The sequence below is a fragment of the Oncorhynchus gorbuscha genome, linkage group LG16, assembly GCF_021184085.1.
Source record: "Oncorhynchus gorbuscha isolate QuinsamMale2020 ecotype Even-year linkage group LG16, OgorEven_v1.0, whole genome shotgun sequence".
Taxonomy (NCBI): domain Eukaryota; kingdom Metazoa; phylum Chordata; class Actinopteri; order Salmoniformes; family Salmonidae; genus Oncorhynchus; species Oncorhynchus gorbuscha.
The window spans coordinates 66,366,365-66,390,321 of record NC_060188.1 but is presented as its reverse complement, the minus strand read 5'-3'; the positions used below and the strand labels follow the sequence as shown (position 1 = coordinate 66,390,321).

At 45.5% G+C, this 23,957-nt stretch overlaps 1 protein-coding gene across 6 annotated transcripts; it reads right to left on the bottom strand.

The window, feature by feature from the left end:
• Positions 1 to 23,871, bottom strand: LOC123998741 (nuclear pore complex protein Nup98-Nup96-like). 6 transcript variants are annotated; one of them, XM_046303854.1, is made up of 33 exons: positions 23,689 to 23,871; positions 22,341 to 22,447; positions 22,073 to 22,171; positions 21,353 to 21,400; positions 20,593 to 20,778; positions 16,877 to 17,019; positions 16,538 to 16,645; positions 15,784 to 15,970; positions 15,519 to 15,697; positions 15,274 to 15,417; positions 15,054 to 15,189; positions 14,835 to 14,927; positions 14,505 to 14,645; positions 13,969 to 14,290; positions 13,619 to 13,738; positions 13,372 to 13,531; positions 13,028 to 13,229; positions 12,798 to 12,936; positions 12,380 to 12,557; positions 12,142 to 12,297; positions 10,092 to 10,316; positions 9,852 to 9,981; positions 9,278 to 9,543; positions 8,805 to 8,986; positions 8,428 to 8,660; positions 7,970 to 8,236; positions 4,981 to 5,138; positions 3,730 to 4,013; positions 3,361 to 3,582; positions 2,762 to 3,003; positions 2,523 to 2,677; positions 2,101 to 2,212; positions 1 to 1,466 (listed from the first exon to the last, which is right to left on the bottom strand). In XM_046303854.1, exons 2-33 carry the CDS (start codon positions 22,417 to 22,419, stop codon positions 1,279 to 1,281), a joined length of 5,484 nt encoding a protein of 1,827 aa, XP_046159810.1. In that variant the 5' UTR covers positions 22,420 to 22,447; positions 23,689 to 23,871; the 3' UTR covers positions 1 to 1,278. The 6 variants fall into 6 exon arrangements, with proteins under 6 accessions (XP_046159810.1, XP_046159815.1, XP_046159812.1 ...); XM_046303859.1 differs by having other exon boundaries at positions 14,505 to 14,576; XM_046303856.1 differs by having other exon boundaries at positions 15,054 to 15,186.
• Positions 23,872 to 23,957: the final 86 nt, after the last annotated feature.

Genomic DNA, 23,957 nt, shown 5'->3' with positions numbered 1-23,957 from the left:
TTCAGGACAAACATTTTATTCAGACTTTAATAAAAACGTTATCACCGTCATCACAATCATGCACAGTAACGGTGGTAACAGAAGGAGACCCTCCTCGTGAAAGGCACTGTGCGCGCGGGGAGCGGTCTCCCGCCAAACATACTGCTGCAACACACACACACCAAACAATAACTACATACATCAGTTTCACACATCAAAAAACAGAAAAACCAGGGGTAAGGGGGAATGGAGGTTGAGAAAAATGGAGGGTGTGTGAGTGAAGGTGAGACCAAGGACCCCAAGGAATTGTAAATTATATTTGAAATATGATATTTTTAATCAAACTCCTTGCAAGAACCACAGAGAAACTGTCCTTTCTGGCTGATTACAAGAAAAAACCGAGCAACACCAAGGAACAAACATAGCTCTGGTAGTCCCCCATACAATAGAAATAGGAAACCATATATTTGAGATGGTTAGATTCCATTCTCTATCTCCATTCCAATAGACTCACACTGGTTTTCAGCCCCCAAAAATAAAATACAAAAATAGAAGTTTATCCAATCTCATTTTACATTCTCTTTTGGTACGCAAAAACAAGTTGTTCACTTCAAGCAGGCTGTTTGTACAAGATTACATCACTAAAATGAGTCTCCATTTTAAGTTAGATAGAGTTCATCAGGTGAGTGAGATTCCGCTCACTAACAAAATCCTGGTAAACAATCTTTACTAAATTAAACTTTCCGTTTCCATGGGGATGTAGCTGTCAAACAAACACGTAGTTTGCATATAGTATTTATACTGGAAATATGAATTGCAGGATGACAGCGTTAACACCAGCCAGTGAATGAGTGTCCCTTTAAACAGGGTCAAAGGTTGGGAGAAGAGAGCTCTTATTAGGATGGTTCAGCAGTTTAATATTTAAATGCACATCATACACACATCTCAGGCCTCCTAAGTACAAGAAAGCTATACAAAAACATAATGAAAGAAAACAACTTGCAAGTCATTCATTTCCAAACACACACACACACACCCACACACACACACGGAGGAATGCTTCATCCAATTATCTTGTGCCATTTTCTTCAGGAGAAACCAAAGCTCCAAAGGAGCATGGGATACACTGCAAGTCCATCGCTGCCTTCTCAACCAAACTTCCCCTCCCATCTCAATCAACCCCAGTAGTCCTACTAAACAGTGCCAGGTAGTCCCCTCCTACCCCCACTGTTCTCATTGGCTCCCAACAAACTACCTCAGTTCCTATTGGGCGGGGGGGCTGAAGGTTCGGGGGAATCATTAGCTGACAATGAGCTGTCTCAGGTATGATTGGGTGAGGCTGCGGAGCTCCTCGAGGGCATAGTCCTCAGGCATGGGCAGACGGCCGATGTGGGGCGCTAGCTGGGACAAGGGGATCTCGCCACCCTCACCACCCTGCTGCAGACTCAACACCACACGCAGGATGTTAGCCACGCGCTTGGCCATCTCTGGAGACAGGAGAGAGGAGAAGTTTAGGTCAGCTTCTGGTGGGAGAGAGGGAGGGGCTTCTCTAGACCGAGATTGTATCTCAGTCTAGCAGTAGCCCACATTCAACTTATTTACCGACACTTTTCCCATTAGAGGGTATATCCGTGATTGGTGGACTGCTCGGATAAATAATGTGTTTGCGCCGCTGAGCGGTGCCCTGTAAAGAATGTCGATGTCAATGTCTGCACCCACACGCTCCATTTTACTTCCTGTCTGTGGCAGCATGGTGCCCATATTACGAAGCTGATTAGCTAGGACAGACAGGTGTGTACACAAAGCTAGAACACAACATGGAATCCATGTTTGGTTTTGATTTGTATTGAATTCATTCTTGGGAACCGCAAACAATTACTTCCTAATCAGAACTGTCTACTGATAGCAGTTATAGGCTCGGACATGGGAAAAGTGACAAACAGGTGCAGGCTGACAAATAACTCGTAAGGTATATGTTAGAAGACCAGAGTTTCATTCATGTCTAGAAACTGGGCTAGGGCAGACAGGACAACGCAGAACATTAAAATTAACGTTACGTATATAGATCTGTCCTAGGAAAGATCAGCTACCCTCCGATTGGAGCAGATAGCTCCATCTCACCTGATTGGGCGAGGCGGTCCTTGGCGGTGGAGCAGGGGAGGAGCTCTATCCTGCTGCAGAGTGATGTCACCTCGGTGTGTAGACGTTCCAGCTTATAACCAGCACTATCCATCTGAACACACACGGAGAGAGTGAGACCGAGAACGACAGAGGCCCATTACATACAAACATCACGCATCAATATGAAGCATTCCAGCACTTTCTATCCATGCAGCGCCAACACACGCACCCTCCCACCCACAAACACACATCCTTCCATTTAAAAAAAAACCATACAGCCTCAATGTGTTCCAGATCATAGCCACCATTGTCCATCATATATGACTAAGACTGACAGATAGATAATCAGAAGATCAGCAGCATGGCTAATTGGCTAACATAATCAACTGTAATGGAGTCAACATAACGCCAGACAGACGTACCTGCTGTATGGCGTGTAAGGTCTGTATGACTCTGATGTAGTCCAGGTAGACTCTGCCTGCCGTGTCCCAGTCCTGGATCACAGCACAGCGCTCTGGAACAGCCAGCCCCTCCAAGAACTCCAACAGGTACTCATGGTTATCATTAATGATACAATCTACAGGGGAAACGCATACAGGTTGAACAGGGTTAGAGGTGTGTGTGTGTGTGTATGCATGCGTGTGTGCATGCGTATACACACCTGAGGCTAGGTGTTGTATGACCAGCCTGTGGCAGAGGTTCCAGTGGCCTGCTCTGTACAGGTGCAGGGCCTCTCTGTGTCTGTCTGTCTCTCTTCTGGCTCTAGTAGCTTTGGCCAGGTGGAGCCACTGTTCTGGGATCAGTAGTCTTTCTGTGAGGAAGCGCTCTTTCTGGGCCGACTCCTCAGTCTCCAGCAAAGGGCAGTGCAGTTGGAGCATCTCCCTCACCGCACGCTCACGGAGCCTGGAGAGGAGGACATATTAGCAGGTTTAACTTAATACAACTTTCCATGTTATAAGTATCCCAACAGGGCTTGCTCACGTAATGTGTAAGCTTGCCTGAGATTATTAAATCCGTTAGCTCCCGAGCACAGAGATAACACATTACAGACAATTCACAGTTGGAATTGGAACCCAGCTGGTCACAGTAGCACTTGTGTGAGATTATGATAAACCGTGTTCAGCCTATCGGTCCAACATGGGCATCTGCTGAGGGCACTGACCCTAAAATCATTCTGTGACTACTCAATATAAACTTCGTCATGATTCATGTTAAAGTTGAGTGTGAAGTCTCTTCCTGTGTGTATGTTGCAGTACGTACATGTCCTCAGATATGTGCAGCAGTACATAGATGGCCATGTCCCAGAGGCCAGCGCTCTCCAGCTGGGCAGCGTAGCTGGTGTGTATGAGGCCCTGTCGGGCGGGGCTCAGGTGTGTGTAGTGCAGCGCCTGCAGGACCGACCACAGGTGCCAGCTCAGACGGTAGTCCAGACGCTCCCACGTCACCGTCAGCGGGTCCAACAACTCCTGCAGGCTATAGTGTCTGGGAGGGAGAGGTGTCACTTATCATTTAAACCCCACTCGTGGTACTTCACTTTTATTCTGTTAAATCTGCTTGAGAATAGAAATGTAGTATTCATTCTAATCTATTTTGAGAAACCTATGCAGTGTGTTGTGGGAAATGTAGTACCTGTCGCTGTATAGTTTGAGCAGGTGGAAACAGATGTCGTAGAGTGGCCGTTTAGACTCTTCTTCCTCCATGTCCAGCGGGAATGATTGGTCAAGGTAGGGGGGCAGGGGGGCGCAGGCGTACTTCTGACCCTCTGCAGAGCCCTGGAAGGCTGCTTCGTACTTGGCCAGGGCGTCAGCGATGGAGGCGGTGGGAGGAAGCATGTACCACAGGTGAACCGCCACGCAACGCTTCCAGTCCAGCTCTGAACACACGTTCACCACACAGTCTGTAGACTGCCACACCTAGAGAGACAAGTACATACAGCTCAGAAAACATTTAGTACTAATGTACAGTACTAGTCAAACATTTAGACACCTAATCACTCAAGGGTTTTGATTTTTTACTATTACCTACATTGTAAATTAATAGCAAAGATATCAAAACTATGAAATAATATATATAGAATCATGTAGTAACCAAATATATATTTTATATTTGAGATTCTTCAACGTAGCCACCCGTGGCCTTGATGACAGCTTTGCACACTCCTGGCATTCTCTCAACCAGCTTCATGAGGGGTGTGTCACTGGTGACACTGATTTATTTAAAATTCAAGGCACACTTAACCAGCATGGCTACCAGAGCATTCTGCAGCGATATGCCATCCCATCTGGTTTGTGCTTAGTGGGATTGTCATTTGTTTTTCAACAGGACAATGACCCAACACACCTCCAGGCTGTGTAAGGGCTATTTGACCAAGAAGGAGAGTGATGAGTGCTGCATCAGATGACCTGGCCTCCAATCACCCGACCTCAACCCAATTGAAATGGTGTGGGATGAGTTAGACCGCAGAGTGAAGGAGAAGCAGCCAGCAAGTGTTCAGCATATGTGGGAACTCCTTCAAGACTGTTAGACAAGAATTCCAGGTGAAGATGGTAGATAAAATGCCAAGAGTGTATAAAGCTGTCATCAAGGCAAAGTGTGGCTATTTGAAGAATCTCAAATATATTTTGATTTATTTAACACTTTTTTGGTTACTACATGATTTCATAGTTGTGATGTCTTCACTATTATTATACAATGTAGGAAATAGTAGAAATAAAGAAAAACCCTTGAATGAGTAGGTGTCCAAACCTTTGACTGGTACTGTATATTACAACAAATATGTGGATTGCAAAACCTACACACATAAACATAGCAAAGGATAACCCAGTTAATGGTGGTCTGAACACAACGGCAACAGCTGCATGCGCACACGCGGTTACTTACAGGTTTCCCGGCGAGCAGGGCGAAGATGCGTAGCCTCTCCTCCTGCAGAAATGAGTCTGTCTGCATTCTGTTCCAATCTCCAAGCTGCAGCGCCAGCAGCTCCCGGCCGTACTGAGAGCCCACCGCCTGGGACAGCAGCAGGGAGAGGCGGTGGTCCCCTACACACACACAGGTTAAAGACATCTTAATGAGATCCTACAGCCTGGCCCAACTCATGTGAGATGCCCCTGGGGCCTTATTTATTATAGCCGCTGCGTAAATGTCACACTAAAAATCTGCGTGTGCCATTTCTGAAAAGAGAATGCACACTCACAAAATAATTGAGATTTTTGAAGTCAGAGCACGTCATCCATACACATGTTTCCAGTTATAAATCAGATCAGTTTTAAAACTGTGCATGTTTGAACGAGCATTATAACTGCGCTTGAATAATGCCCATCATTCACCTTTTATGGTAAAGACAACACCCATATTTGCTGTATACTTTGGAAGTACTGGAATTAGGTCAAGACAGTAAATATACACTGCTCAAAAAAATAAAGGGAACACTAAAGTAACACATCCTAAATCTGAATGAATGAAATATTCTTATTAAATACGTTTTTCTTTAGATAGTTGAAGTGTGCTGACAACAATCACAAAAATTATCAATGGAAATCAAATTTATCAGCCCATGGAGGTCTGGATTTGGAGTCACACTCAAAATTAAAGTGGAAAACAACACTACAGGCTGATCCAACTTTGATGTAATGTCCTCAAAACAAGTCAGAATGAGGCTCGGTAGTATGTGTGGCCTCCACATGCCTGCATAACCTCTTTACAACACCTGGGCATGCTCCTGATGAGGTGGCGGATGGTCTCCTGAGGGATCTCCTCCCAGACCTGGGCTAAAGCATCAGCCAACTTCTGGACAGTCTGTGGTGCAACGTTGGTGGGTGGAGCGAGACATGATGTCCCAGATGTGCTCAATTCGATTCAGGACTGGGGAACGGGTGGGCCAGTCCATAGCATCAATGCCTTCCTCTTGCAGGAACTGCTGACACTCCAGCCACATGAGGTCTAGCATTGTCTTGCATTAGGAGGAACCAGGGCCAACCGCACCAGCATATGGTCTCACAAGGGGTCTGAGGATCTCATCTCGGAACCTAATGGCAGTCATGCTACCTCTGGCGAGCACATGGAGGGCTGTGCGGCCCCCCAAAGAAATGCCACCCCACACCATGACTGATCCACCGCCAAACCGCTCATGCTGGAGGATGTTGCAGGCAGCAGAACGTTCTCCATGGCATCTCCAGACTGTCACATGTGCTCAGTGTGAACCTGCTTTCATCTGAAGAGCACAGGGCGCCAGTGGAGAATTTGCCAATCTTGGTGTTCTCTGGCAAATGCCAAAAGTCCTGCACGGTGTTGGGCTGTAAGCACACCTGTGGACGTCGGGCCCTCATGGAGTATTTCTGACCGTTTGAGCAGACACATGCACATTTGTGGCCTGCTGGAGGTCATTTTGCAGGGCTCTGGCAGTGCTCCTCCTGCACAAAGGCGGAGGTAGCGGTCCTGCTGCTGGGTTGTTGCCCTCCTACGGCCTCCTCCACGTCTCCTGATGTACTGGCCTGTCTCCTGGTAGCGTCTCCATGCTCTGGACACTACACTGACAGACACAGCAAACATTCTTGCCACAGATCGCATTGATGTGCCATCCTGGATGAGCTGCACTACCTGAGCCACTTGTGTGGGTTGTAGACTCCATCTCATGCTACCACTAGAGTGAAAGCACCGCCAGCATTCAAAAGTGACAAAAACATCAGCCAGGAAGCATAGGAACTGAGAAGTGGTCTGTGGTCACTACCTGCAGAACCACTCCTTTGTTGGGGGTGTCTTGCTAATTGCCTATAATTTCCACCTGTTGTCTATTCCATTTGCACAACAGCATGTGAAACTTATTGTCAATCAGTGTTGCTTCCTAAGTGGACAGTTTGATTTCACAGAAGTGTGATTGACTTGGAGTTACATTGTGTTGTTTAAGTGTTCCCTTTATTTTTTTGAGCAGTGTATATAAAGGAAATATCAATGGCAAACATGATCAAATGTCTTGAGGCATTGGCAGAGTCTCCCCCCCCATTAACATTTGCTGTGTCTGACATTTGCTGATACACAAAAACTGCAAATTGTTGCGGACATGTAAACGGAAGTAAATACAATGTTTTGTATTTACTTTCTCCCAAACCTAAACATTCAGCACTGCTCACAAATTCTGAGTAACGATTTAAAAATATATATTTATTAAAAGAGGAGTAGGCCCACTTACAGTGATCGTCTACACACTTCAATGCAAAAGATCAACTGTCTGTTCATATGTATGTTATAAACCACACTCCTTTTAGGATGCATAAAGCAAAAACTTGAAATTATAATAGCCTATCTAATAGGCCAATTAAACAAGAGATGTTCATGGTCATTTGCTGTATGGCTTCTTCAGGAATATGAACTATGATATGTGTTGTTTACTGGAGAAATTTGACATTACAGAATTCAGACGTAGCCTACAAATGTCATTGGAAAAGGTGAACTGTCTGTTCTACCGTTAAACTGCTCTTCAACCTAACTTGCGAAATAGCCTATAGGCATCCAACAAGTATGAAACCATCACAGTCCAAAAAGCTGCAGAATTTATTCTGTAATGATCATGGGAATGAAATAAATCTGAAATAGATTTCAAATTATTTTGGAATGCAAAGAAAATAAATAGATTGTGAAACCACTAGAAACAGTGTACAGTGTGCGGGAGGCTAACATAACGCCAGTTTGGGGCATATTCTGTGTGTAGGCAACATTTCTAAATGAGGCCCCAGGTCTGCAGCAGGCTTTACCTTCCCACCCCTCATCCACCCATCCCCTTTCTTCCTGATCTCTGTTCCCCTTCCCCTCTTACCAATCCCCTCAAGCGCCAATCTCCCCCACCTCTCACCCCTCCAATCCCCCCTCTCCTTACCACTCTTCTGAGCCAGCCTGCAGGCGTCACTGATGCGGTGTCCAGTGAGGTAGCTGAAGATGGCCTCCACATGTCCTCCCCCATGGCTCAGGCCCACCTCCTGCTCGATCCTCTGGGTGGCGCTGTGGGACAGCCAGGCTGAGAAGCTCCTCCTCCTCTCCAGCTGCTGCAGGTAGCCGCTGGTACCAGGCTCTGGCTCTGTCGTACCCAGCCGACCCCACAGGGCCTCACACAGAGTCCACACCAGAGCCCAGTGAGCCAGGACCCCTACAGGGAGAGAGAGATAGGACTTTATGCTATTCTATCTGAACTCATTGAGACCGCAATGGGAGAGAGAATTAAAACAGAGGTAGCAGAGGTGATGTTAGAATCATAGGGAAGTTTTGGAATTGGACCAATAAAGAGCGAGCCATCTACCATGTGTGTGTGTGTGTGTATGAGAGTGTTGCGTCGCTTACCGTCTCCGGCACCAGCCTCCTGGCTGAGGTCAGTGATCCACTCCACGTACTCGTGCAAGGCGGCCACCCCACTCTGGGGCTGGATGAAGGGGCAGGCCCCCTCTGTACTGATGGTGCTGTGCTTCAGGCCAATCTCAAGGGGCCGCTGGTACACCGCCTGGCTCTCCTCACTGTCCCGCGGCTCCAGACCAACCACCTGCTCGATCACCACCTTGAACGGACTGTCTGAGAGTCTGTATGGGGAGGGGAAAGAGGGGAGTTTAGGGTTCAGTTTCTACCACCCATAACCACTGCTCTGATACAGTAAGTCTGGATCCCATTCTGTCACTCTTACAGCATTGTGTAAATGAGTGGTCTGGTGTTTGTCTGTTACTCACCGTTTGCTCTTGGCATGTTTAGGCAAAAATCCAAAACCTCCAGCTCCTGAGTCTCCCTGGTCCTGCTCCTTGTCCCCAGCCCCACTCAGCCTGTCTCCACAGTGGACCAGAGTCCAGCCTGGACCCCAGCCAACCCGGAAAGACCGGCCCGTGAAAAGAGCTGCATCCATCAGCAGACGGCCCTGGGTGGAGGGAATGTGTTGATTACGTTGTCTAGATGATTTAAAACTGCCCGTACTGTACAGCTATGTTCACACATACGAAAACCACAGTGGATTCATTGAAATTATCCAACAAATGTCCATGTTCTCTCCATGAACCTCTGTACCCTATGTATCCCTGTGTGTTCAGTCTACTGTACTGTCACATATTTAAACTCTTAACTATCATAAATGTATCATGATGTAGGATGAAGTGTCTAGAAAGACACCTGAAAAATACTAATTAAATACTAGTAGTATAGTCATCATTACCTTCCCCAGTGTGACTGAGTTCTCTGGGGCCACAGGGCCCCCCAGGCGTCGAGCCCCCACCGTCCGTACAGTGGCCTCTGCCGCTGGGGCTGGCAGCAGGAAAGAGGGCCCCAGCGAGGGCCAGGGGGAGAGCCGCGAGGGCTCAGGAACCACCGCGGACGGCCGAGACAGGGACAGCCTCCCGGGAAGGCCCCCTCCAAAGGGCACGTCAGGGAGCTGAGGGAAGAGACCTGCCCCGCTGAAACGAGTCTGCAAGAGACCACCGACTGGAGAGAGAGAGAGAGGGAGAGAGAGAGAGAGATCGATGAGCATTTATAGTATCAATAAGGTACCTTGGGGGTTTGTGGTATATGGCTAATATACCACGGCTAAGGGTTGGTCTTAGGCACGACGCATTAAATGTTTTATCATACCCGTGGTATACGGTCTGATATACCACAGCATTCAGCCAATCAGCATTCAGGGCTCAAACGAGCCAGTTTATAATAGCATTTAAGACATGTTAGGGTCTCAGTGAAGGATGGGTGACTGTGTGAGGGTAGAAATCAATGTTAGGGCTGTGTGTCACACTTACTGGAGGGCCTGCCCTGAGTGCCAGGCAGGAGGATGCGAGGAGAGGCCCTGTCTAGAGAGCTCTTCATCCCTCCCTGCTCAAGGAACATGTCACCATCATCATCCTCAGCAAAAAGAGATGCCTTCATGATCTGAGAGCAGAGAAACACACATCACAAACACATAGTCTTCATGATGTGATTGAGGGCTCCATTTGCCTCAACAAAAAGGTAGAATGTGAGGGTGTACAGTAGTATTTTACCTGGAGAGTGTGAGGGTTGATTCCCATCGAGGAGGCAATCTGACTGGATGCAGAGACAGGGTTGTGTTCTGTGGGAGTCACAGTGCCCAGCCGACTGCCCTTATCCTCCCCCACGCCACTCTCCCCAACCTCCAACATGCTCTCCCCTGGGGCATCCTGGGTAATGTCAGCCATGTCACTGTCCACCTCAGACATGCGGCTCAGCAGCTCCAGCACAGCCGTGGACTGGACACAGAGCGAATGGACACAGGATACACACACAGCAGGGAAAGTGCAACCGAACACACATAGTAAGGTGACACACACCAAGAAGAGAGAGACACACAGACAACATCAGTTTAGTGTAAATAAATGAAAATGGTCAGCACAAGTCAGACAGACCAGCAAAGTGTGATCTTTAATCCGTTTATTTCTTAGCTTTATCAGATAAAAGACAAGATATCACAGATGTATATAGGAGCATGTTTTACATAATAAAATAATGAATAGCTTGACTCAATATTACCCCAAGAGTAGATGTAGTTTCTTAAACCCTCAACCAGAAAAAATACCTAGCCCTGAATATATTCTGCAGGACTGGCAGGTTATCACACATCACTCATATATTTGGTCATCATCTCAAAGCTCATTTCAAAGAGATAAACTAATATTCATAACAAATCATCAAAAATACATTGTGTAGATTTTTATGAGATACAACCATGATAATGTGAGGTTTTCTGAAGTTACCATAATCACTACTACACATGGGCAAATTATATTGGATTTTAAAACATAACAATGGAAGGAACAGTTGGCAAAATACAAACATTTTACAATATAATACAGATTTAAATTAAGAAATCTTAAAACCTTAAACAAACTCACTCTATTTCTGAGTTAAGACTTCACTTCAAACATTTCCTTAAAAAGGGGAAATCTGCAGTTGGAACACATTGATTCTCGAAAAAAATAAGATGCCTCATGAGCATAGTTGTCATACACCATCACCATCCAAAATATAAGCTTGTGTTACTCCTTTGTTTGAACAATGTACATTTTACAATGTAAATTTAAACAAACTGTATAGCCTCAAAACATGGTTAAAACTACAATTTCAATATCATGGATGGTCAGTCCCTGTATCCATAACACTGCCCATGTGTCTGGGAGTGGTTAATTTTTCCCACCCCATCCCTTAGCTGTTTACCAAATCAGTGGCAGGGTAGCGCTTTGTTATTGTTCGAACTGCAGATTGCCAGTTAGATTCTCTGATCTAAAAAAAACGATTTAACACAGCCTTTAAAGGGATACTTCGGGATTTTGGCAATGAGGCCCTTTATCTACGTCTCCAAATTCAGGTAAACTACTGGATACAATTTATGTCTTTGCATGCAGACAAAAATTCCAGAAGTATCCCTTTAAAACACCTTATTTTCAATCCACAGATGACTTCATGCCATAGCTATTGATCCAGGGTGATGTTTAGCTAAGGACCATTTATATTTAGAGCACAGATGAAGTTGATGTTCCTGAATCAGTTGTGAGGGGCAGAACATAACCACTAACCAGGACTGACAGACTTTTGACAAACTACCCTGCCCACCTGTCTGTGGGTGGGTTGTGGCCTCCACCACCTCAGTTACAGCTGAACCTGGGAGAGGAGAACCCAGCCTTCCCCACACCTCCACTGATAAACAGATAATGTGGGGTGTCCTATCTGATCAGTCACTGTACTCAACAGCCCATCCAACTGATGTCAGATCAATGTTTAGCAGCCTTATTTGGGGTGCAGAGATCACCAAGACCATCTGCATCAAGGACTACCAAACTTAAAACCTTTCCATAGAAACCCATTGAATACAACCCATTATAGAAGTGGTGAAACAGCTGAGATCTAGGCAGAGAACCCCCACACACTGCATGTGGCTGTAATGGTAGTGGAAAGGAAATGGCTTCAATTCAGATCATGTATATTTAGGTTGTATATTGACTAAGGCCTTCCAGGTGATGTAGAGAGCAGTGGGTGTGACTGTCAATGTGGGTGGGCGCGCTGTGCTGCTCCGTCTACCTGAGCCTGTGGCGCCACCTGCTGCTGGGAGGGAGGAGGCTGCTGCAGCCCCGGGGGAAGTGTTGTGGCCGTCTTCAGCTTCTTGGGGTCCACTTTGAGAGGCACTTCCTCATCCTCATCAGAGTCCTGCAGGCCATACTTAGAGAAGTGGGCCACCTGCAGACACAGAGAGAGATGAGTTACAGACATTGGAAGGGAGATATGGAGACACCTTTCGTATGTGTCTAGGCATGCTTACTTCAAACACCCAGGAGCCGGTCTCGGGGCGGTACTCAAGGAAGCGGGCGCCCTGTTTGCGTGAGGCGTTCTCCAGACGGCCCTCGTAGTTCATCTCAGACAGACGCTCAGGGTTCTTTATCTGAGTACAAGTGGTCTTATCATTAGGCCACACCCCATCCAGAGTCACCTCCGCTCGCCTGGCAGAGGAGAGGATTGAGGGAAAGGAGGAGAGGGAGAAAGAGGTATAAAATAACATTGTGTAGTAAAGAGGTGAGAGGTAAAGGATGAGAAAGAGAACATCAATTTGAGTTACGTCTCAGCTGTGATCACTATCAGAATATGTTGAATCAGTTTATGACTTCTGTGATGAAATTACAAGGAAACTGATAACGACATTTTCCCCAGTGTGAAGGGTAGTAAGTTTCCCTGTCACTGACCTGTTGAGCCCCTCCCCCTCAGCAGGCTTGTTCTTGTCGTCGGGGTAGACGATAACCTCTTTGCGTCTGAAGTGAACAATCTCATCCAGGTTCAGCCCAGTCACATTCACCTCGCCATGGAAAAACACTGAGCCGTAACCTGAGACCCAATCAGAGAGCAGAGCAGTGAGCTACGGACTAATTATTTCCCCAGAGCTGTTTCCACCCGACCAATCAAGAGAATCATTTACCTTTTCTGCCCACTGTGAAGTTCTCCACAACACACACGCCGTTCTCGTCCACCATCTTGGCCAGCTCGTCCATGGCGGGGATGGTATAGTAGCCCACACGGCACAGAACGATACCTGCAGGGTGTGGGGGAACCTCCTGCACCTCCTCTTCTCGCTCCTCCTGTATGGAGTCCTCTCCCAGCGATATGTCCTCGCTGCTCACCTGGAATCAGAACACTCATGTCAAACCTCAAAAGTAGAGCACTATATGAGAATCATGGCCAAAGGAAGTGCCCTTAATGGGAATAGGGTGTCACTTGAGACAACCATATTCATCATCTGTCTACTCTGTTCTATCAGCTCACCTCCAGGCCATTCCTGCCCCTGGCCCCCACCCTATGGGCATTGAGCTCTGAGATGGTGTCCTGCAGGCTGGGCTTCGTGTAGAACTTGTTGATCTCCAGGTCATCCTCAGCCCCTCCCTCCACCACCTCCCTCACATAATCATCCTCGTCCACACTGGCACTGTAGGTGGGGTGGGGGAGACATGGTTCAGCAACAAACATCACACAGATCAATATCACTGACGGTGTGTGTGGGCGCGTGACTGACCTGAGTCCGTTGAGGGGGTACTCCGGTGGAGATGCCAGGTCATCTGTGTCTCTGTTGATTGGGCTGCTGTACAGGCTGCTGCCATTCAGGTTCTTCAGCACCAGCTTCTTGATGCTCTTCCTGGTTTACAACACCACAGAGAAACACACAGATCAGATACCATATACCAACATCACTGTCAGAATACAGACAGAAGCAAATAGCAAAAAAGCTACCCGAAAACCAAGTTTTAGTATTCGCTAAGAAAAACATAACAGGAAAAATAAAAATACAAATAAAAAAATTTGGTAAATCAGTTGAAACAGAAACATGTCAACTAGCTACAAGCAAATTTCCAGACGGCCACCTACCTGGGCATGAAGGCTCCATTGGTGAGAGAAGGCTCGTCATCATCCAGCCCGTCAAACAGCTGAGACTTGGAGGAGCCCGAAGATGTAAGAGCTTTGGGCCGCACACGTGTCGCAGGCCGCGGTGTCAGCTTGTAGTGAGTGGGCGTGGTCAACGCCTTCTGGGCCGCCGGATTGGTGGGCTTTAGACGCTCCTCCTTCTTTTTGGGGTCAGAGAGGGGGTTTCTGAAGAGGGGGGAGTCACCAAAGGGGGAGTAGGCCAGAGCATTGATCTGCTGCTGCAGCACTGCCTGCTGGGCCGCCGCCGCGTTAGGGTCCGTCAGCGCTGGGAGGAGAGAGAGAGACAATTATAGCTTCACCTAGCCTTCAAGGGCTACTGGAAGTTTCCACCACAGTGTAATGTTATCCAGCCAGTTTCTTCAGTACACTGAAAGAGTAATACGACTAGGTACTAAAGGAAAGTGCTAGAGAATGTGCTTTCACAATCAGCTTGAGACTGGGCAGAGGAGATAAAGGTGGTAGATGGAAGTGGTATTTACCAACAGGTTGTTGTTGTGCTCCGAAGCCCAGAGTGCTGGTTCCTGTGCTGAATCCCTGCGGTCCAAACGCTCCTATTGTTCCCAGAGTGGAACCCAGTGTCTTGTTATTCCCAAACAGAGACATCTGCCCAGTGCCCACCGCTAACAAACACAGAACACACTTAAGAGAAACATCCACAGGGGACTACTAATGACCGACAATACAGACCCCGGTAAACACCCAAACGGACAGGTGTTTGTTTTTGCTTTTCTTTACATAATGGATATTTCAAGTATTTTTGGTTTCTTTATTATTGTATCCCAGACCTATGGCGCTCTTCCTGTTCATACCTGCTCCAAAGCCGGCTCCCAGTCCAGTCCCCAGTCCTCCTGCTGCAGTCTTGTTCCCAAAGAGGCTTCCGCCAGCAGCAGTGGGTCCAAAACCTTCACACAACACAGAGAAAACACGATCACTTAAATAGCCAATATGATTATCGATAGACGATTTATTTGCAAGTACTAGCCTTTATCACACAGGTGCACTCCAATAAGGGCAGATGATCAACTAACCAAAGTTAGATGGGTTGGTGCCTGTTCCGAGGGTGAGGGCGGATTTGTTACCAAAGAGGCCGGTGCCTGTGCCAAACGATGAGGCGCTGGTGGTGGTGGCGCCAAACCCTGCCGTCTTATTACCAAATAAGCTCTGCTAGGGACAGAGCGCGGATTAATACACACCCATCCCACCACCAAACAACTATGTAAAAGCCTGCGCAGTCGAGTCGATTAATACCTGTGTGCCGACGTTCCCGAAGGCGGTGTTGGTTTGTCCGAAGAGACCGGTGCCTGTCCCAAAGCCAGTGGCTGGTGTGGTCTGAGCTGTGTTTCCAAACAACCCCCCTGCCTGAGACGCCGCGGTGCTCCCAAACAGACCCCCCTGGGATGGAGAGAGAGTTACTCTAGTGGAACGGTACAACAACACAGACAGAGCTAATGTTAGGCGTCTGAGTGTATTAACATGTACGTGTGAGCTCTCACCATGGTGCTGGTTTGTTGGGGCTGGCCCATGGTGCTGGTGTTGCCGAAGGAGAATCCTGTGTTGGGTGTGGTTGTGGCTTGACCGAAGGGCTTGAACAGGCTGGCTGCCTGCTGGGCTTGCTGGGGCTGTTGCTGCTGGCCAAACAGACTGCCTGTGGCTGTACCAAACCCACCAGTACCTGGGGACAGGGAGTTAAAACTAATATATAATACATTTGTATTTATATTTTCTATTGAGCTCTGTCTATGGGCCTATGTGACTTACTGGTGCCGAAGTTGGTTTTGGCCTGGCCGAAGGAAAAGCCTGTGTTGGTGGCCGAGGAGCCAAACAGCCCTGCAGCCCCCGTACTGGGGGTGGCTGCGGCCGCAGCCCCAAAGAGACCCCCCGTTGGTGCAGCCATGGGGTTAGTGGGGCCCTTCCTTCCTGCCTGGTAGTCCTCCAACCTCAGCTCCTACACATAGCAAACACCACACAGGAGAGAGGGTGAGTGAGGCCTGGGCTGCACTGATCCCATCTTGCACGGGCTCCAAACACACCCTACACTGACAAAAACAAAAATCACCACATACGCATACAGACAACAAAAACACACTTTTACACTCATATGCTGCGGCTACTCTGTTCTATATTTGACTCCTATTATTATCATCGATCCTGATGCCAAGTCACGTTACCCTGCATTAATGTTCATATCTACCCGAAATACCTCGTACCCCTGCACAGTGATCTGGTACCGGTACTCCCTGTACATAGCTTAATTCTTGTGTATTTTATTCCTTTTTATCAACAAAATATATATATATATATTTTTCAAACTGCATTGTTGCGAAGGGCTTGTAAGCAAGCATTTCATAGTAAAATCTACATCTGTTGAATTCTGCACATGTGACAAATTCAACTCGATTTTGATTCAATACTTTAAAGTGGATTCCTCTCCTCATCTCTTTCCCTTTCATTTCATTTGAACTATTCTAAAAGACAGAGGGCAGCTGAAAGTAACTGCATAATAATGACCCACCTCCAGGGACTTGTTCTCGTACTCCTTCATGGCCGTGATGCACTGGTGCTTGGTGTTAATGCTCGTGGTCACACCCCCTTTCACCATGGTGTCACTTCCTGTTGCAGGCTGAGGAGGACAGAAGAGGACATTTATTGGAATACAAACCCCTTTACTGTATTGTAGCAGGATAAACTGATTACTCGTACACATTGCAGAGAAAGCTGTTGCATGACATACATGCATTAAGTACAGACATTTTTCGATAAAAATAACATTCCATAAATGACACTAGACAGAGTCCTAGTACAGTAGTTTGGCCCAGGTGTAATGGGCTAGCCTAGGTCAGGCCAAACTCACGTTGAACTTGACAGTGGTGCCTGGCTGAGCGGCTTGCTGGGTGAACCCTGAAGCTCCGAACAGGGAGGCAGACGCCCCTCCGAAGGGGTTGGAGTTGGTCGCCCCAAACAGCCCCCCGGTGTTGGCCGTGCTCGTGCCAAACGCTAGACAAAAAAAACATCTTAGCGATCTAGCCAGACATCGATAATGATGTAGGACCACGTGAGCTGACCAAGATAACTCCTGCCCCTCATGAATGATCTAAAAATCATCTGAAATATGAGCAATATACAACATCAAATGCATCTAATCAAAAGATAAACAAATATTCAAAGAAAATAAATGTAAGGTATTACACATCATGATCTCATTGTATTTCATTGAACACCAGCTGTCACACAATTACCACAACAGACCAGAACCCTCTATCTACTACAATTTTACAGGCTAAATAGAAGGCACTGGAGTGGCCATAGGAGTGCCACCACAAAATACATTTTCTAAACAAGTTCTTTTTGCCATTGTTGCATGTATGGAACTCTGAGAAAGGCACAGAATTCTAAGCTGACACTCCATAGACCCAGTCGGTATTAGATAGAACGTCGCGACCCTGCCCACCAGCGGGGAAAACAACCTGTGGTTACCCAATGGACTCACAGCAAAAACATGCCCTTTTTCAAACGCAATTTCATTGTGTCTGCTTGTTTTAGTAAATTACTTTTCAAAAGTGCCTGGTCCCTAGTGTTAAAAAAAACAAATAGTGGGGCTTCACTCATGCCCCTTTTCATTACGATGCTAGCAGCCAATTGAGCGCTAGCTCGCTACCGACCGGAACATGAAGCCTGCCCCAAACAACAACAAACTGCTTTTACAGCTACATGTAGTGAGTGGAGTTAAATCGAACTGTACTAAACAAGTTAAATATCTTACATGTGATGAAATGTTTTCCACATATAGCTACGCCTTATCTTATCTCAGCTCACTGGTCACCATACCGGCACCCACCCGTAGCACGAGCTCAAGCAGATATATCTCACTGGTCACCCCCAAAGCCAATTCCTTCGATTGGTCACCTCTCCTTCCAATTCTCTGCTGCCAATGAATGGAACGAACTGCAAACATCTCTGAAGCTGGAGACTCATATCTCCCTCACTAGCTTTAAGCACCAGCTGTCAGAGCAGCTCACAGATCACTGCACATGTACATAGACTTTTTCTTTTGTTCTACTGTCTTATTGATTGTAATTTGTTTATTCCATGTGTAACTGTTATTGTGTGTCGAATTGCTATGCTTCAACTTGGCCAGATCGCAGTTGCAAATGAGAACTTGTTCTCAACTAGCCTACCTGGTTAAATAAAGGTGAAATAAGTGTAGCCTACTTGAACACAGCGTCCCCACATTTTCCACTCTCCTACACCGAATAGCCTGAAGCCACAGGGATCTTCTTGCAGGCACCATTTCCCTATGTGAGAGTATTGCAAACTACAGGTCTGGATTTTTGCCCTGGCTACATGTACATTGAACAACACAGTAGCCAGTGGCGTAAAGTACGTAACTTGTTTAGGATAGGGGGCAACATTTTCACCTTTGAATGAATAGCGTGCCCAGAGTTAACTGCCTCCCAACTCAGTCCCAGATGCTAATATATGCATATTAATATCAGTATTGGATAGAAAACACTGAAGTTTCTAAAACTGTTTGAATTATGTATGTGAGTATAACATAACTCATATGGCAGGCAAAAACCTGAGATGAAATCCAAACAGGAAGTGGGACATCTGAGGTTTGTCGTTTTTGAACTCACCCCTATCGATATGGGATATGGGTTATTTGCACTTCCTAAGGCTGCCACTAGATGTCAACCGTCTTCAGAACGTTGTTTCAGGCTGCTCATGTGGGGAGCCGGATGGGAGCTGTTTGACTAAGGGGTCTGCCTACAGCCTCGTTCTCAGTCACGCGCTTTCACTTGAGGTAGCTCTTTTTCCATTGCTTTTCTACAGACAATGGAATTCTCCGGTTGGAAAAGTATTGACATTTTATGATAAAAACACCCTAAAGATTGATTCTAAACTTAGTTTGACAAGTTTCTTCAACCTGTAATATAACTTTTTGAACGTTTCGTCCGACTGGACCAGACTTTTGATTTGTTTACCAGCTAACAAAATTTATTAAAATAAATGGACATTTGAACAAAACAACATTTATTGAAAAACTGCGATTCCAATTCATGAAGATCAAAGGGAAGTGATATTTTACTGCCATTTATGGCTGGTTGGTTTGGGCTCTGAGTGCCGTTCTCAGTTTATGCTTTTTCCGTAAAAAAAAAAAAAATCTGACACAGCGGTTGCATTAAGGAGAAATTTATCTAAAGTTCCATGTATAATAGTTGTATTTTCATCCACATTTATTATGAGTATTTCTGTGAATTCATGTGGCTCTCTGCAATATCACTGCATGTTTTGGAACCACTGAACGCAACACGCCAATGTAAAATAAGATTTTTGGATATAAATATGAACTTTACCGATCAAAACATGGTGTAACATGAAGTTCTATTAGTGTCATCTGAAGAAGACCAAAGGTTAGTGATTAATTTTCTCTCTATTTGTGCGTTTTATGACTCCTCTTTTTGGCCGGAAAAATGGCTGAGTTTTTCTGTGAGTTGGCGGTGACCTAACAATTTCTGAAGCTTTCGCTGTAAAGCATTTTTGAAATCAGACACTGTGGCTGGATCAAGGAGAATTTTATATTTAAATTGGTGCCTAATACTTGTACGTTTGAGAAGTTAGATTTATGAGATTTGTTTATTTGTATTTGGCACCCTGCAATTTCATTGGCTGTTGGCGAGGGGTTCCGCTAGCAGAACAGGGTTCCAGGTTAAGGTTAAGTAAAAAATACTTTAAAGTACTAAAGTAATTTTTGGGGGTTCTGACATTATATTTTTTGCCAACTTTTACTTCACTACATTCCTAAAGAAAATTTACTTTTTATTCCATACATTTTCCCTGACACCCAAAAGTACTCGTTACATTTTGACAGGAAAATGGCCCAATTCACATACTTATCAAGAGAACATCCCTGATCATCCCTACTGCCTCTAATCTGGCAGATTCCCTAAACACAAATGCTTCATTTGTCAATTATGTCTTGGTGATGGAATATGCCCCTGGCTATCCACAATAAGAAAATTGTGCCGCCTGGTTTGCAAAATAAGGAAATAATTTAAATGGTTTATACTTTTACTTTTGATAAAGTACATTTTAGCAATTCCATTTACTTTTGATACTTAAGTATACTTAAAACCCAATACTTTTACTCAAGTAGTATTTTACTGAGTGCCTCACTTTTACTGGAGTAATTCTTCTAAAAAAGGTATCTTTACTTTGACTCAAGTATGACAATTGAGTTATTTTTCCACCACTGACAGCAGCTTTTCGTCATTTGATATTTCTGTATAACAAACCAATAACAACAAAGTTTCCTCTTTTACAATGAGGCTCAATAGGAAAGAAAGTTAGTTTCCCCCAATTTGTGGGTGTGGTCGAGGAGAATTCCTTATTAATACGTGAATACCGACTGGGACTACATAGTACACCCAATATGACCACTGTTCCACTGGTCACTGTCCCACTGGTCACGGAACATTCCTTTGAATGGGAATGCATTATAGTACAACTAATTCTATGGTAAACCTGTTTGAACAACCTCAATGCTAGACAGTAAAAATAGACACTGACTGCCAAAGGAGGCTGGTTTGGCGGCTCCGAAAGCATTGCTCTGCTGGGAGAAGAGTCCTCCACCGCCGCCCGTGTTGGTGCTGCCGAACAGGCTAGTGGACGTGCCGCTGGCCGTGCCAAACCCAAAGCCGCTACTGGTGGACGACGTTACGGGCTGGCTGAACGTACTGGAACCAAACAGGCCACCTGGGGAGGGACACACACCACCTCAAACCAGCTCACACACAGGTCCCTATGGCCAGCTGTAGGAGTGCTCAACTCAAATTCTTGTAGGACCCGGGCTAATGGTTTGGTTTCATGTTCACTGAGGATCCTCTAGAACTGGAGTTGTGCATCCATGATCTGACTAAGCCAGCCAGATGGGCCTTTAGGTCCATCTGAACTAGTTTATGGGAGCCCCTAATCATTTCACTCATCACAAGGAGAGGTTGTCTCAAATAACATGCAGCCTTCATCCCCCTTGTCCCACCTTTTTCTTTCCTCTCACTCAGCACAAATAACCCACGAACTCTCACATATATTACAGACAATAGGGCCATACACAGTGCCACCTGTCTACATGATCACACTCCCTTTAAGAGCAGAATGCAGACTGTGGCTTTGCTCCAAACCAAATACTACATATTGTATATACTTTGCATGTACGGAAAACCCTTTCAAGAGTATAACAGGGACTGTGGGTGCGCAGCCTTTTTGTGTGTGCACATCCGCCTGTTTAACAGCGGGCCGTGTGTGTGCGCGCGCGTCAACCCATGCTTACCTCCTCTACCTGCACCAGTGTGGATTTGTTGAGGATTGGCTGTCACCACTTTTGAGAGAGTAAAGCATTACAGGGTGGGGTTAGACACACATATTCAACCACCACATGTCAGTAGCAGCATCACGGTGGGCACAAAAAACACTCACCATTGTATATTGAATAATAGATAAATGTATAGAGCACATAGTCAGCTCTCTGTCTACTGCGGGTGGCAGTGTGATCATGCAGGTTCACTGTTCAGGCATACGTCACAGTACAAAAGCTAGTCTTAAACATGTTCAACGTCATACTTTATCAGTGCTATCATATTGACACATGGAAATCCCCATGAAGCTTTGTGGTTAAAATGCCAGTGGGAAATTTCATAATGTAATCTGTAGGTTATGCAAAAGTTATACAAAACGACCTTATGCCAGACACCTTTCTTATGTGGCTATTCATTCAAATAAAGAACACGGTCACCCTGAACCGTCAGCAGAGTTAACCACCTAAACCACTGCAATGGAGAACTGGCCTGGTCCTAAACCCAGAAGATAGTTGCAGAAACCATACTGCTATAGGGCCTCAGCAGATTATAGTGAAAAAAGTATTCAGGAAATCAGCTTTGGCCCCTGTACTACAGGACGTTAATTAGAAGAACAGATCTGATATTCGACAGGATTAGGCAGGTACTGAGTTATTAACATGTGTTATAGTCAGGATCAGGGAGATGTAGCAAACCTGGTTTATTCTGCGTCGCACCAAAGAGTCCTCCAGTGTTGTTGGTCGCCCCAAATGCTGAGGCCCCGAAGCCACCTGTCGTCGCCCCAAAGCCAGTGTCTGCAAACACAGGGTCAACACCACCCCTTTTATAATCCGGAACAATTTAACTTTACTTGAGAGTGAATGCTGAGGTGAAGACATTGATGAGACAAGCAGGAAACCATAAAGGTACTCAACTTGTCAGGGATACATTAAAATTACACTTGCGCACACTGTTGTTACTTACTTTGTTGTCCAAATGTGGATGAAGTTCCAAATCCTCCGGTCCCTCCCCCGAAAGGAGCACCAAATGACTTGTTGAACATCTTCTCCTGCTAGCAGGACTGCATATGTCTGCTCAGCATTTCATAAAATGACAAACTTCAGCTTATATCAGCAGACAAAAATAACTGATAAACATACTTGACAGTAACTGAATACAATTATAGAATCACATAAATGTTCTAAGTTACCAGATCTAGCTCGATACAGCTGGCTATGTATGATTTTGGGGCATGGGCATTACAGTAGCCAAGAAGAGAGCAGTAGATGGCTCTGGCTGAACACAGTACCTGTTTTATATCAGTGCGTGAATGACGTTGACATTACAAATGGATTTCCAGTGGAAGCTAAGGTTTTCTATGAGACAGCCGATTGGCCTGTAAAATGTTAAACTGGTTTTTATCTTAACCTGGCCTATATGGCAGTTATAATAACACACATAGCAACACAAAAACGAATTAAAGTTAGTTGAGAACTGGAGTTGAGAGAAGCAGTGTATAGTTAATTCGTTCTGGCGGTGCGAAGTTCTAGAAGACAGGACTAACGTTAGTTCCAATATAATTCCTGTCATGAGAACCTAGTTAGCGAGCTAGCTTAGTCAGCTACTGTAACATTAGTTAACCACCGTCCGCACATTCACTACCTGCCAGTCCCTCAGTTCATTGATATATATTTTTTAGAGCAATAGACCAAGAGTCCATGTAGAAATAGTTTAACTACTTTAGCTAGATTTCGCTAACAAATAGCGCTCACCGCTCCGTTCGCTGGTTAACTAAAGATTACGTTTGAAAGCCAGATAGGCGCCAGAATGTGTTCTCATCACGCTAAACCAAGGCCTGGCAGACGTCGTTAGTTAGCGCACTACTTACAGACTGATATTAAAACGGTCTTTAGCCAGTTAATTGCCCACCTCAAAACATAAAGAAAATGATCGCACCAACGTGGCACAAGATAAAACCAGATATGACCAGTTTAACCTGCTAGCTAACGTTAGTTATAAACATCCGCAAATGTCGCTGGTGAGTCAGAACCGCAAATCTGTTGACGGTGGCTAACAGTTAGCTAGCTCACTAATTAGCTAGCTCTTGTTAGCAAACTCTCTGACATGATAACAATATTTGATATCCAACAAATGTATCTAGGTCGTTCAAGTCAACACTATAGTTAGATATATTGACAACTTTAACCGACCAAAATAGCTAGCTAACGTTCGCTGTTAAAGAATTCATTGCTAGCTAGTTGTGATGTTGTGCTAACTAGCTTGATATGTAACCCAGTTGAAAAAGGGATGGAAGGACAATGTTAAAACTCACCGTAAATAAGATTATGTTCAATACAATGTGTCTTTTGATCCAGTCACAATATGGGTGTAAATTGGGTCGACGTCTCTAAACTGAAATAGATTGAAATGTTATTTTTCCGAAACTGCGGCTTTTCGTTGCACAACGAGGAGGGAAACTGCGGTAACGAGGCCAAAATGCGTCACGACGCACGGCGGCTACGTTCGGAATATGTCGACGCGCACTAACGTTTTATCGGTCCTAGACTTGAATAATTTTGAAAATAATAATGGCAAAATATT

Excerpts from the sequence above, each read along its gene's own strand:
- LOC123998741 (XM_046303854.1), bottom strand. The coding sequence starts at position 22,419 with ATGTTCAACAAGTCATTTGGTGCTCCTTTCGGGGGAGGGACCGGAGGA. Across the intron at positions 9,982-10,091 it reads TCAACCCTCACACTCTCCAG|ATCATGAAGGCATCTCTTTT; the intron begins GTAAAATACTAC and ends CTCTGCTCTCAG. Across the intron at positions 4,014-4,980 it reads CCCTGCTCGCCGGGAAACCT|GTGTGGCAGTCTACAGACTG; the intron begins GTAAGTAACCGC and ends TTGTCTCTCTAG.